This window comes from Bufo bufo, chromosome 6 (genome assembly GCF_905171765.1).
Source record: "Bufo bufo chromosome 6, aBufBuf1.1, whole genome shotgun sequence".
In the NCBI taxonomy this organism is placed as follows: Eukaryota; Metazoa; Chordata; class Amphibia; order Anura; family Bufonidae; genus Bufo; species Bufo bufo.
In genome coordinates this window covers 3,647,282-3,662,264 of record NC_053394.1, presented here as the reverse complement: position 1 = coordinate 3,662,264, position 14,983 = coordinate 3,647,282, and the positions used below count along the sequence as shown (strand labels likewise).

The following is a 14,983-nucleotide window of genomic DNA, read 5'->3' as shown; positions in this document are numbered from 1 at the left end:
GGGCCTGTTTGGTGTGGCCGCCTTCTTCCTTTTTGCCACCCCACTGCCTCTTCCAGCCTGTTGCGGGCTGCAGATCCCTCCCCCTCTGTACTGCTGTCCTCGCTCGGCTTGCCACCTTCCTAGGTTGGTCAGTGATTTCAACGTCCACCACCTCCTCTTCCACTTCCTCACTCTGCTCATCCTCCTGACTTGTTGACCTAATAAGAACCTCACTTATTGACAACTGTGTCTCATCCTCATCATCAACCTCTTGAGACACTAATTGCCGTTGACTTATTGGTAACTGTGTCTCATCATCATCATCCACCTCGTGAAACACTAATTGCCGTTCCCACCGACATCTTCTTCTAACTTTGGATGCTCAAGAGTTTGGGAATTAGTGCACAAGACTCCTCAAGTCCCTCTTCAAGCGGGCTTGTCAAACGGCCCAAATCAAGGAATGGCGATGAAAAGAGCTCCTTGGAAGATCCGAGTGTGGGATGACTTGTTTGTCAAGACTCTCCATGGTAGGAGGAAGGAGGATCAGGGTGAGGATTGTGTTCACCAGACTCTTGGCTACTGAGACTGGACTTGGTGGAAGACAGGGTGGTGATCAACCGACTGGAAGCATTATCTGCTGCAATCCAACCGACCACCTGGTCGCAATGGTCTGACTTCGAGAGCATAGTCCTGCACCGCCTGCAAACTGGGACATGAAGCCTAGGTATCGTGGATGATTGTGTTTCTTGTGCTCTGGCAGCAGGCACAGTTTCACCGCGCCCAGGGCCACGGCTCTGCGTGCACCATCAGCATCCGGTCATATTAAATGGTATATATGCTTAAAAGTATGTCACACGTACAGTAGTGTAGGATTTGTAAGTGTATGCGCAAATAAAGTACACAGAATGTCACTGATATTTAGGATGCGCAGACGTTATACAGGAGGTGTAGCGCAGGTAATGTCGCTGTCAGCAGCGGCCAAACAATTGCGCTGAATGTCACTGATATTTAGGATGCGCAAATGTAACACAACAGATGTAGCAGAGGTTGTGTCACTGTCAGCAGCACCCAAAGAATTTCAAGAATTTAGCGCAGGTTGCACTAATAATATATATTGCAGCCAAATAAAACAATAGTCCTTAAAAGGATTTTTGGGTCTCTAACTCCTTTCAACACTAAACCCTGCCTAAAAAAAGGACCAATTCCTGTCCCTACACTGTCTGTCCCTTCTGCTGCAGCTCTCCCTGACTGCTACTTTCACACCTGCGTTAGGAGCGGATCCGTCTGGTATCTGCACAGACGGATCCGCACCTATAATGCAAACGGATCCGTTCAGACTTTACATTGAAAGTCAATGGGGGACGGATCCGTTTGCAATTGAGCCATATTGTGTCATCTTCAAACGGATCCGTCCCCATTGACTTGCATTGTAAGTCTGGACGGATCCGTTTGCCTCCGCACGGCCAGGCGGACACCCGGATGCTTGCAAGCTGCGTTCAGGTGTCCGCCTGCTGAGCGGAGCGGAGGACAAACGGAGCCAGACTGATGCATTCTGAGCGGATCCGCATCCACCCAGAATGCATTAGGGCTGGACGGATCCGTTCGGGGCCGCTTGTGAGAGCCTTTTAAAACGGAGCTCACAAGGCGAGCCCCGAACACTAGTGTGAAAGTAGCCTAACACTGAGCGGAACACGTGTCATCGGGTGCTATGTAGCGTTCCGGCCAATGCCAGTAACCAACATGGCTACGGCATTACAGTGAGGGCAGTACTTATGGCCAAACTCCCGCGATGTGCCAAGCATCTCGGATACTCGAGTCAAAATGGTGTTCGGCCGAGCATGCTCGCCCCAACACTGTTCTTACTTTTATTTGATTATTCTTGCAGCTGGAGATTGTATTTGCAGGTTCATTTGCCCTTTGTGGTGTGTGGAAAGCTGGGTGCCCCCCCTTATTCTTACCTGTGAGTATACTCCCCGGCTCTCCTGTTAATACGCTGCTCAGCTGGTTTATGTAGACGTATACCACCTGAGGAGCGTTGCAGGGGATAGCGGCACTCTAGATGAACACCTGAGACCTCGTCGCGCCTTTTATGACATTCCAGCAACATTGAAGTTGTGAAGCTGATCTCACCGCTTCACAGCGCCGGCGGCACACGGCGCAGCACTTCACCACACAATGGAGATGAAAGCACAAGGTCGTCCTCTGTGGGGGCAACAATACGCCCGGCCGCCATTCTAGACTCGCATCCTGCAGCTGGGATCAGCAAGGAAACCCTCCAACCGCCGCGTAACCCGAGCGTGCGGGTGAATCCACTGGTCAGTGTCTGCACAATTATAGTGTGTGACCAACCCGATGTCTAAGGGGAAATATCCAGGAATGGTTCCAGGACTTCTCAATAGACAGAATGTGTGGCAGAGGGTCTCCATGAGGCGACAAGAAGTTAGTTGTCTCCTTCTCTCTCTTCTCCCGGTCACTTTGTCTCCTTCTCTCTCTTCTCCCGGTTATGTTGTCTCCTTCTCTCTCTTCTCCCGGTCACTTTGTCGCCTTCTCTCTCTTCTCCCGGTTATGTTGTCTCCTTCTCTCTCTTCTCCAGTCGCTTTCTCTCCTTCTCTCTCTTCTCCCCGGTTATGTTGTCTCCTTCTCTCTCTTCTCCCGGTCACTTTCTCTCCTTCTCCTCTCTCTCCCGGTTATGTTGTCTCCTTCTCTCTCTTCTCCCGGTCACTTTGTCTCCTTCTCTCTCTTCTCCCGGTTATGTTGTCTCCTTCTCTCTCTTCTCCCCAGTCGCTTTCTCTCCTTCTCTCTCTTCTCCCGGTTATGTTGTCTCCTTCTCTCTCCTTCTCCCGGTCACTTTGTCTCCTTCTCTCTCTCTCCCGGTTATGTTGTCTCCTTCTCTCTCTTCTCCCAGTCGCTTTCTCTCCTTCTCTCTCTTCTCTCCCGGTTATGTTGTCTCCTACTCTCTCTCTCTCCGGTCACTTTGTCTCCTTCTCTCTCTTCTCCCGGTCACTTTCTCTCCTTCTCTCTCTTCTCCGGTTATGTTTTCTCCTTCTCTCTCTTCTCCGGTTATGTTGTCTCCTTCTCTCTCTTCTCCCCGGTCACTTTCTCTCCTTCTCTCTCTTCTCCCGGTCACTTTCTCTCCTTCTCTCTCTTCTACCGGTTATGTTGTCTCCTTCTCTCTCTTCTCCCCGGTCACTTTGTCTCCTTCTCTCTCTTCTCCCCGGTTATGTTGTCTCCTTCTCTCTCTTCTCCCGGTTTATGTTGTCTCCTTCTCTCTCTTCTCCCGGTTTATGTTGTCTCCTTCTCTCTCTTCTCCCGGTTATGTTGTCTCCTTCTCTCTCTTCTCCCGGTTATGTTGTCTCCTTCTCTCTCTTCTCCCGGTTATGTTGTCTCCTTCTCTCTCTTCTCCCGGTTATGTTGTCTCCTTCTCTCTCTTCTCCCGGTTATGTTGTCTCCTTCTCTCTCTGCTCCCGGTTATGTTGTCTCCTTCTCTCTCTTCTCCCGGTTATGTTGTCTCCTTCTCTCTCTTCTCCCGGTTATGTTGTCTCCTTCTCTCTCTTCTCCCGGTCACTTTGTCTCTGTTAGGCAGCAGTCTGTTCCGGCGCTGCTGCCCCCCACCTGCAGTCACGGGCGCCAAGCTCCCTCTTTCCCTCCTGCTGCCATGCGCCATGCTGACAAGCGCGGGCAGCAGGTAGCTCGATGCCAGAGTTTCTTCCTGCAGGAGACCTGTGCTGGTTGATAGGGCGTGCACGGGCGTGTCTCTCCTCCCATGTGAGGCAGCACGTACACGCCCTCTATCTCCCCAGCCTATGGATGGATTGCAGGAACTATTTAAAGGCGCTTCCTGCCCCAGGAAAGGCGCCATGAGCAATTTTGGTCACTAGCTTGTCTAGTTCCTAGTATAAAGGTGTTTTTGGAGTTTGTGCTTTTCTGTGTACCGGGCCCTTCTCTTGGATTTATTGGATTTTGGCTTGTTTTGCTGCCTGCCTCTGACCTTGGACTTTGTTTATGGACTTTGCTTGACCGCTGCCTACCCTGACCCCGGACTTCCTGCCCACGTACTTCCCCTCGGCGCTTGCAACCGATATCTTTGACCACTTGGTCAGCGGCCACTGACTCAGGACTGCTCTGGAGTGGCACCTGGTAACTACCCTAACGGCCCGAGCCTATCCTCACCATCAGAGGCTCTAGTGAAGACCAGGTAGTTGCTCAGTCACGCCCCTCCAGAGTATAGCCAGTCAGTGGCGCAGCGGGTCCACACCCGCTTTCATAACAGTCTCCTTCTCTCTCTTCTCCCAGTCACTTCGTCTCCTCTCTCTCTTCTCCCGGTCACTTCGTCTCCTTCTCTTTCTTCTTCTCCGGTCACTTCTCTCCTTCTCTCTCTTCTCCCGGTTACTTCATCTCCTTCTCTCTCTTCTCCCGGTCACTTTGTCTCCTTCTCTCTCTTCTCCCGGTCACTTTCTCTCCTTCTCTCTCTTCTCTCCGGTCACTTTCTCCTTCTCTCTCTTCTCCCGGTTACTTCATCTCCTTCTCTCTCTTCTCCCGGTCACTTTCTCTCCTTCTCTCTCTTCTCCTTCTCTTTGTCTCCTTCTCTCTCTTCTCCCGGTCACTTTCCTCCTTCCTCTCTTCTCCCGGTCACTTTCTCTCCTTCTCTCTCTTCTCCCGGTCACTTTCTCTCCTTCTCTCCGTCACTTTCTCTCTTCTCTTCTCTTCCGGTCACTTTCTCTCCTTCTCTTTCTTCTCCCGGTCACTTTCTCTCCTTCTCTCTCTTCTCCCGTCACTTCTCCTCTCTCTCTTCTCCCGGTCACTTTGTCTCCTTCTCTCTCTTCTCCCGGTCACTTTCTCCTTCTCTTCTCCCTTATTTTCTCCTTCTCTCTTCTCCCTCACTTTCTCTCCTCTCTCTCTCTCCGGTCACTTTCTCTCCTTCTCTCTCTTCTCCCGGTCACTTCTCTCCTTCTCTTCTTCTCCCGTCACTTTCTCCTTCCTCTCTTCTCCCGGTCACTTTCTCTCCTTCTCCTCTTCTCCCGGTCACTTTCTCTCCTTCTCTCTCTTCTCCCGGTCACTTCTCTCCTTCTCTCTCTTCTCCCGGTTACTTCTCTCCTTCTCTCTCTTCTCCCGGTCACTTTCTCTTCTCTCTCTTCTCCCGGTTATTTGTCTCCTTCTCTCTCTTCTCCCGTCACTTTGTCTCCTTCTCTCTCTTCTCCCCTCACTTTATCTCCTTCTCTCTCTTCTTCCGGTTACTTTGTCTCCTTTTTTATCTTCTCCCGGTCACTTTATCTCCTTCTCTCTCTTCTCCCGTTCACTTTATCTCCTTCTCTCTCTTCTCCCGGTCACTTTATCTCCTCTCTCTTCTTCCGGTTATATTGTCTCCTTCTCTCTCTTCTCCCGGTCACTTTGTCTCCTTCTCTCTCTTCTCCCGGTCACTTTATCTCCTTCTCTCTCTTCTTCCGGTTATATTGTCTCCTTCTCTCTCTTCTCCCGGTCACTTTGTCTCCTTCTCTCTCTTCTCCCGGTCACTTTCTCTCCTTCTCTCTCTTCTCCCGGTCACTTTCTCTCCTTCTCTCCACTTTCTCTCCTTCTCTTTCTTCTCCCGTCACTTTCTCCCTTCTCTTTCTTCTCCCGTCACTTTCTCTCCTTCTCTCTCTTCTCCCGGTCACTTTGTCTCCTTCTCTCTCTTCTCCCGTCACTTTCTCTCCTTCTCTCTCTTCTCCCGTCACTTTCTCTCCTTCTCCCGTCACTTTCTCTCCTTCTCTTTCTTCTCCCGGTCACTTTCTCTCCTTCTCTTTCTCTCTCCCGGTCACTTTCTCTCCTTCTCTCTCTTCTCCCGGTCACTTTCTCTCCTTCTCTCTCTTCTCCCGGTCACTTTGTCTCCTTCTCTCTCTTCTCCCGGTCACTTTCTCTCCTTCTCTCTCTTCTCCCGGTCACTTTGTCTCCTTCTCTCTCTTCTCCCGGTTACTTTATCTCCTTCTCTCTCTTCTCCCGTTCACTTTATCTCCTTTATCTCCTTCTCTCTCTTCTCCCGATTATATTGTCTCCTTCTCTCTCTTCTCCCGGTCACTTTATCTCCTTCTCTCTCTTCTTCCGGTCACTTTCTCCTTCTCTCGGTCACTTTATCTCCTTCTCTCTCTTCTCCCGTCACTTTGTCTCCTTCTCTCTCTTCTCCCGGTCACTTTCTCTCCTTCTCTCTCTTCTTCCGGTTACTTTCTCCTTCTCTCTCTCTCTCCCGGTCACTTTTCTCCTCTCTCTCTTCTTCTCCCTCACTTTATCTCCTTCTCTCTCTTCTTCCGGTTATTGTCTCCTTCTCTCTCTTCTCCCCGGTCACTTTGTCTCCTTCTCTCTCTTCTCCCGTCATTTCTCTCCTTCTCTCTCTTCTCCCGGTCACTTTCTCTCCTTCTCCCGTCACTTTCTCTCCTTCTCTTCTTCTCCCGGTCACTTTCTCTCCTTCTCTTTCTTCTCCCGGTCACTTTCTCTCCTTCTCTCTCTTCTCCCGGTCACTTTGTCTCCTTCTCTCTCTTCTCCCGGTCACTTTCTCTCCTTCTCTTCTCTTCTCCCGGTCACTTTCTCTCCTTCTCCCTCCGTCACTTTCTCTCCTTCTCTTTCTTCTCCCGGTCACTTTCTCTCCTTCTCTTTCTTCTCCCGGTCACTTTCTCTCCTTCTCTCTCTTCTCCGGTCACTTCTCTCCTTCTCTCTCTTCTCCCGGTCACTTTGGTCTCCTTCTCTCTCTTCTCCCGGTCACTTTCTCTCCTTCTCTCTCTTCTCCCCGGTCACTTTCTCTCCTTCTCTCTCTTCTCCCGGTTACTTTGTCTCCTTCTCTCTCTTCTCCCGGTCACTTTATCTCCTTCTCTCTCTTCTCCCGATTATATTGTCTCCTTCTCTCTCTTCTCCCGGTCACTTCTCTCCTTCTCTCTCTTCTCCCGGTCACTTTCTCTCCTTCTCTCGTCCACTTTCTCTCCTTCTCTCTCTTCTCCCGGTCACTTTGTCTCCTTCTCTCTCTTCTCCCGGTCACTTTCTCTCCTTCTCTCTCTTCTCCCGGTCACTTTCTCTCCTTCTCTCTCTTCTCCCGGTCACTTTCTCTCCTTCTCTCTCTTCTCCCGGTCACTTTCTCTCCTTCTCTCTCTTCTTCCGGTTATATTGTCTCCTTCTCTCTCTTCTCCCGGTCACTTTGTCTCCTTCTCTCTCTTCTCCCGATTATATTGTCTCCTTCTCTCTCTTCTCCCGGTCACTTTCTCTCCTTCTCTCTCTTCTCCCGGTCACTTTGTCTCCTTCTCTCTCTTCTCCAGGCACTTTGTCTCCTTCTCTCTCTTCTCCCGGTCACTTTCTCTCCTTCTCCCCGGTCACTTTCTCTCCTTCTCTCTCTTCTCCCGGTCACTTTCTCTCCTTCTCTCTCTTCTCCCGGTCACTTTCTCTCCTTCTCTCTCTTCTCCCGGTCACTTTGTCTCCTTCTCTCTCTTCTCCCGGTCACTTTCTCTCCTTCTCTCTCTTCTCCCGGTCACTTTCTCTCCTTCTCTCTCTTCTCCCGGTCACTTTCTCTCCTTCTCCCGGTCACTTTCTCTCCTTCTCTCTCTTCTCCCGGTCACTTTCTCTCCTTCTCTCTCTTCTCCCGGTCACTTTCTCTCCTTCTCCCGGTCACTTTATCTCCTTCTCTCTCTTCTCCCGGTCACTTTCTCTCCTTCTCTCTCTTCTTCCGGTTATATTGTCTCCTTCTCTCTCTTCTCCCGGTCACTTTGTCTCCTTCTCTCTCTTCTCCCGGTCACTTTCTCTCCTTCTCTCTCTTCTCCCGGTCACTTTGTCTCCTTCTCTCTCTTCTCCGGTCACTTTGTCTCCTTCTCTCTCTTCTCCCGGTCACTTTCTCTCCTTCTCTCTCTTCTCCCGGTCACTTTCTCTCCTTCTCTTCTCTCTCCCGGTACTTTGTTTCCTTCTCTCTCTTCTCCCGGTCACTTTGTCTGTTATTTTCTTTATTTCTGTTGGTTTCACAGGATTTTCTTTATTTCTTCTCCAGTCCGGGTCTTATATGTTGCTGGTCTATATTCTGCTTCTTACTTTGCTTTGGTTGTATCTGATGAAGGGGGTGGCACGTTACATGTGCAGTAAAGAAGTTGGATGTAACCCTCGCCCCCCCAGCTGCTTCTTCTGGGTTTTATGGTATGGGGTCAGTGAAAGGTTTAGTGAGGTGTCGGGGGAGGGGGTGGCCGCATCCTGACATCACACGTAAGTGATGTCATTTCCAATTGAGTCTAAATTCCCAGTCTCATAAACACCTCCACTTGTTGTCAGTGAATGTAACTGTGCTGCCTTTGCATTGACATTCTGTGTCCACGCTTCTTCTCTCCTTGTCCCTGCAGAGAGTCAGTGCCGCCGCCGTCTCTGTAGACCCCGCGACGCTCCTTACCTGTGAGGCCGCTGGAGACGCTGAGACTCAGAGGCTGGAGTCAGTGCAGACGGCCATCAGATGGATACAGGACTCTGTAGGACCGGCCCTGAGAGGCATGGAGCCCGGCGAGCAGAGCGCCATCGACCAGCTGCTGAGGTGGGTAGGGGCACCGCCTGGAGCAATCATTACACGCCGATCCTGGATCAGCTGACACTAAAGGGAGGTTACTGTGTGTATGGAGTGCTGCGGCCTCTGGAGGATGAGAGGTGATGGCAGTGCCGCCTCTCACCGCTCCCTCTCTTTCTTCTATCAGTAATTATTTTAGGGTAAAGAAGCAAGAAGACAAACAAAGAAGGGAAGCTGAGAGCGAGCGCGTCCCATCCCCTCCAGTGTCCGCCCCATCCCCCGCATCCCCACCCCCGTCCAGCAAGAAGAAGGCGAGCGGTAAAGGTGAGAGCGCCAGATCCTGTCACATGGCTAAACACTCAGCGGCAAGACCTCCAGTGATTGGCTGGTCCCAGAGAAACCTGCGCAATGCAAGGGGTTATCCAAAGAGGACAGAAACATGGCTCCCTGAACACCTGTAGGCGGAAAGTGCACCCTCAGCTGGGTGGAATCGGGTGGCCTAGTCCTCTGCACCCCTCCCAGATGGGGTTTACACAATGGGGGACATTTACCTACAGGGATATGCCAGATTTTTGGCGTAAAATAAAAGTCATAACACCCCATTCTGCAACTTTTAAACTCCCATGTGACAATTATTACACCATCCTTAGGACTGATGAGGGAGGGATTGGGGCGAGGTGCGGGACGGGACATCAGACTCAACACATTTACCTGTTAGGCCCCAAATTGTGTGGATTGATGGTGAATCTGCACAGAGGATGTAGAATATTCCAAGGATTTATTCTAGAAACATATTTCACATGAAGCTTGTGTCCAACACTGATCACCATATTACAGTTTATACTCAGAGCTGCACTCACTATTCTGCTGGTTGCAGTACCCGGGGTACATACATTACTTATCCTGTACTGATCCTGAGTTACATCCTGTATTATACTCCAGAGCGGCACTCACTATTCTGCTGGTGCAGTCACTGTGTACATACATTACTTATCCTGTACTGGTCACTGTGTACATAAATTACTTATCCTGTACTGATCCTGAGTTACATCCTGTATTATACTCCAGAGCTGCACTCACTATTCTGCTGGTGCAGTCACTGTGTACATACATTACTTATCCTGTACTGATCCTGAGTTACATCCTGTATTATACTCCAGAGCTGCACTCCACTATTCTGCTGGTGCAGTCACTGTGTACCTACATTACTTATCCTGTACTGATCCTGAGTTACATCCTGTATTATACTCCAGAGCTGCACTCACTATTCTGCTGGTGCAGTCACTGTGTACATACATTACTTATCCTGTACTGATCCTGAGTTACATCCTGTATTATACTCCAGAGCTGCACTCCTCTATTCTGCTGGTGCAGTCACTGGTGTACATACATTACTTATCCTGTACTGATCCTGAGTTACATCCTGGTATTATACTCCAGAGCTGCACTCACTATTCTGCTGGTGCAGTCACTGTGTACATACATTACTTATCCTGTACTGATCCTGAGTTACATCCTGTATTATACTCCAGAGCTGCACTCACTATTCTGCTGGTGCAGTCACTGTGTACATACATTACTTATCCTGTACTGATCCTGAGTTACATCCTGTATTAATACCCCAGAGCTGCACTCACTATTCTGCTGGTGGAGTCACTCTGTACATACATTATTATCCTGTACTGATCCTGAGTTACATCCTGTATTATACTCCAGAGCTGCACTCACTATTCTGCTGGTGCAGTCACTGTGTACATACATTACTTATCCTGTACTGATCCTGAGTTACATCCTGTATTATACTCCAGAGCTGCACTCACTATTCTGTGAGTGCAGTCACTGTGTACATACATTACTTATCCTGTACTGATCCTGAGTTACATCCTGTATTATACTCCAGAGCTGCACTCACTATTCTGCTGGTGCAGTCACTGTGTACATACATTACTTATCCTGTACTGATCCTGAGTTACATCCTGTATTATACCCCAGAGCTGCACTCACTATTCTGCTGGTGCAGTCACTGTGTACATACATTACTTATCCTGGACTGATCCTGGGTTACATCCTGTATTATACCCCAGAGCTGCACTCACTATTCTGCTGGGTGCAGTCACTGTGTACATACATTACTTATCCTGTACTGATCCCTGAGTTACATCCTGTATTATACTCCAGAGCTGCACTCACTATTCTGCTGGTGCAGTCACTGTGTACATACATTACTTATCCTGTACTGATCCTGAGTTACATCCTGTATTATACTTCAGAGCTGCACTCACATTCTGCTGGTGCAGTCACTGTGTACATACATTACTTATCAAGTACTGATCCTGAGTTACATCCTGCATTATACTCCAGAGCTGCACTCACTATTCTGCTGGTGCAGTCACTGTGTACATACATTACTTATCCTGTACTGATCCTGAGTTACATCCTGTATTATACTCCCAGAGCTGCACTCACTATTCTGCTGGTGCAATCACTGTGTACATACATTACTTATCCTGTACTGATCCTGAGTTACATCCTGTATTATACTCCAGAGCTGCACTCACTATTCTGCTGGTGCAAATCACTGTGTACATACATTACTTATCCTGTACTGATCCTGAGTTACATCCTGTATTATACTCCAGAGCTGCACTCACTATTCTGCTGGTGCAGTCACTGTGTACATACATTACTTATCCTGTACTGATCCTGAGTTACATCCTGTATTATACTCCAGAGCTGCACTCACTATTCTGCTGGTGCAGTCACTGTGTACATATTATTACTTATCCTGTACTGATCCTGAGTTACATCCTGTATTATACTCCAGAGCTGCAACTCACTATTCTGCTGGTGCAGTCACTGTGTACATACATTACTTATCCTGTACTGATCCTGAGTTACATCCTGGTATTATACTCCAGAGCTGCACTCACTATTCTGCTGGTGCAGTCACTGTGTACCTACATTACTTATCCTGTACTGATCCTGAGTTACATCCTGTATTATACTCCAGAGCTGCACTCACTATTCTGCTGGTGCAGTCACTGTGTACCTACATTACTTATCCTGTACTGATCCTGAAGTTACATCCTGTGTATACTCCAGAGCTACACTCACTATTCTGCTGGTGTAGTCACTGTGTACATACATTACTTATCCTGTACTGATCCTGAGTTACATCCTGTATTATACTCCAGAGCTGCACTCACTATTCTGCTGGTGCAGTCACTGTGTACATACATTACTTATCCTGGACTGATCCTGAGTTACATCCTGTATTATACTCCAGAGCTGCACTCACTATTCTGCTGGTGCAGTCACTGTGTACATACATTACTTATCCTGTACTGATCCTGAGTTACATCCTGCATTATACTCCAGAGCTGCACTCACTATTCTGCTGATTATTGGAAGCTCTTCCTACATCAGGTGACGACAAACTTCACTTCTTTTTGTACGGCCCTCTTTCACACAGGCGTCATGTTTTTGGGCCAGATAAAATGCGGGTGCATCGCGGTAAAATGTGCGATTTTGTTCCGCGCGAATCCAAAACATTTTAATGCGTTTTGCACGCGGCATGAGAAAAATCGGCATGTTTGGTACCCAGACCTGAACCCGGACTTCTTCACAGGAAGTTCAGGTTTGGGTTAGGTGTTGTGTAGATTGTATTATTTCCCCTATAACATGGTTATAAGGGAAATAATAGCATTCAGGAATACAGAATGCATAGTACAATAGCGCTGGAGGGGTTAAAAAAAATAAAAAATAATTAAACTCACCTAATCCACTTGTTCGGCGCAGCCGGCATCTCTTCTGTCTTCATCTTTGCTGTGCAGTAGGAAAAGGACCTTTGATGTTGCACTGGTGATGGATCATGTGACGGACCATGTAATGAGCGCAGTGACGTCACCACAGGTCCTTTACCCAGGTCCTGAAAGAAAGAAGGACAGAAGAGATGCCGCTGCGTCGAACAAGTGGATTAAGGTGAGTTAAATTATTTATTAATTTTTTAACCCCTCCAGCGCTAGTTTACTATGCATTCTGTATTCAGAATGCTATTATTTTCCCTTAGAACCATGTTATAAGGGGAAATAATAATGATCGGGTCTCCTAGCAACCGTGCGTGAAAATCGCACCGCATCCGCACTTGCTTGCAGATGTTTGCGATTTTCACGCAGCCCCATTCACTTCTATGGGGCCTGCATTGCGTGGAAAACGAACAAAGAGGAGCATTCTGCGATTTTCACGCAACGCACAAGTGATGGTGAAAATCACCGCTCATCTGAACAGCCCCATAGAAATGAATGGGTCCGGATTCAGTGCGGGTGCAATGCGTTCACCTCACGCATTGCATCCGCGCGGAAATCTCGCCCGTGTGAAAGGGGCCTAATGGTGGCACTTTTCTGTTTGTATTCTACTTGTTAGTTCTGTGAAGATGCTGAATGTGCAGGGAATGCTGGGAGATTTCAGCTTCACCCTGCAGCTGCTTCTGTCTATGACTGTGCAATATTTTGGGCAAAAGTGGGAACTTGGGGCCCCTGGCTTTCAGCATCCACGGTGGCCCCGGAGGTGATATATGTGTAAGGCTTTCATGTCTTGTGTGTAGACCTCGCTGTGAGCGCATGGACAGTTTTGCTCGTCCTTCTGTGAGCAGTGATACAATTATCAAATCTCTGCAGGTAAAAAGGCGGCAGCACCGGAAAAAGCCGCTTCCCCCCGGCAGAACCTCAGGAGCCCGCCACCAGGGGCGCCCTTGCGATGGCCGCAGTATCTCTGGCTATAGCAAAGAGCAGTGCCGCCCTTCGAGACCTGCCGCTGTACTCCCACATTGCTACATTTAAGCAGCAGCAGGTACCTCATTAATATCTCCTCATTTACATAATCTGTCACTGTGCCCCTCCGCTGACGCCTAATTTACATACTCTTTCACTGTGGCCCCTCAGCTGACGCTAATTTACATACTCTTTCACTGTGCCCCTCCGCTGACGCCTAATTTACATACTCTTCACTGGGTCTCTCCGCTGCCCCTCATTTACATAATCTGTTACTGGGTCCCCTCCGCTGACGCCTAATTTACATAATCTGTCACTGTGCCCCCCCACTGCTCTCATTTACATAATCTGTCACTGTGCCCCCTCCGCTGCCCCCTCATTTACATAATCTGTCACTGTGCCCCTCCTCTGCCCCTCATTTACATTATCTGTCACTGTTCCCCTCCGCTGCCCCATCATTTACATAATCTGTCACTGTGTCCCCCCACTGCTCTCATTTACATAATCTGTCACTGTGCCCCTCCACTGCCCCCTCATTTAAATAATCTGTCACTGTGTTCTCCTCTGCCCCCTAATTTACATAATCCGTCACTGTTCCCCTCCGCTATCTCTCATTTACATAATCTGTCACTGTGCCCCTCCACCATTTACATAATCCGTCACTGTGCCCCTCCGCTATCTCTCATTTACATAATCCGTCACTGTTCCCCTCCGCTATCTCTCATTTACATAATCTGTCACTGTGCCCCTCCACTGCCCCCTCATTTAAATAATCTGTCACTGTGTTCTCCTCTGCCCCCTAATTTAAATAATCTGTCACTGTTCCCCTCCGCTATCTCTCTTTACATATCCGTCACTGTGTTTCTCCGCTATCTCTCATTTACATAATCTGTCACTGTGCCCCTCCGCTATCTTCATTTACATAATCCGTCACTGTTCCCCTCCGCTATCTCTCATTTACATAATCTGTCACTGTGCCCCTCCACCATTTACATAATCCGTCACTGTGCCCCTCCGGCTATCTCTCATTTACATATTCTGTCACTGTGCTCCTCCGCTATCTCTCATTTAATAATCTGTCACTGTGCCCTTCACTGACGCCTAATTTACATAATCTGTCACTGTGCCCCTCCGCTATCTCTCATTTACATAATCCATCACTGTGCCCCTCCTCTGCCTCTCATTACATAATCCGTCACTGTGCCCTCCTCTGCCCTCTCATTTACATAATCCGTCACTGTGCCCCTCCTCTGCCTCTCATTTACATAATCCGTCACTTTGCCCCTCCTCTGCCCTCTCATTTACATAATCGTCACTGTGCCCCTCCGCTATCTCTCATTTACATAATCTGCTGACACGAGGACGTGTACAGCACTTATAGTGTGACAGAGCCATATCCAGTGCATGGTATGTTCTACCTGATCATCCACTGCGCTTACCCGACACTGCTACATCGGGATTTACTATCCTTCTATCTGTTATAGGTCCGCTCTTATATTGCACGTTATGTAATCTGCAGTGCACACTTAGATGCGTTTTTCTCGCACGTGGCCTTTCCATTGTACCCGTTTTACGTACGCTGTATGTAATATGTCCGGCTCTCCATGGGGCTTCTCCTGTGGTCTTGCCATGAATCCAGTATATTATGTATCTGCTAGTATTCAGCATCCGGAGCGGATGACGGAGGCGCTCCGCACAGAAACGCGCAGCTTTGTTTTTTCTTTTCTATACTTTTAATTGTTCA

General features: G+C 48.7%; 1 protein-coding gene across 1 annotated transcript in view; it reads left to right on the top strand.

Moving 5' to 3' along the window:
* Window positions 1-14,983, top strand: part of ENO4 (enolase 4) — a 62,572-nt gene that overhangs the window by 13,685 nt on the left and 33,904 nt on the right. Inside the window, 3 exon segments of the mRNA XM_040436536.1 lie at window positions 8,316-8,500; window positions 8,658-8,887; window positions 13,155-13,318. Coding sequence (XP_040292470.1) covers window positions 8,316-8,500; window positions 8,658-8,887; window positions 13,155-13,318 — 579 coding nt within the window.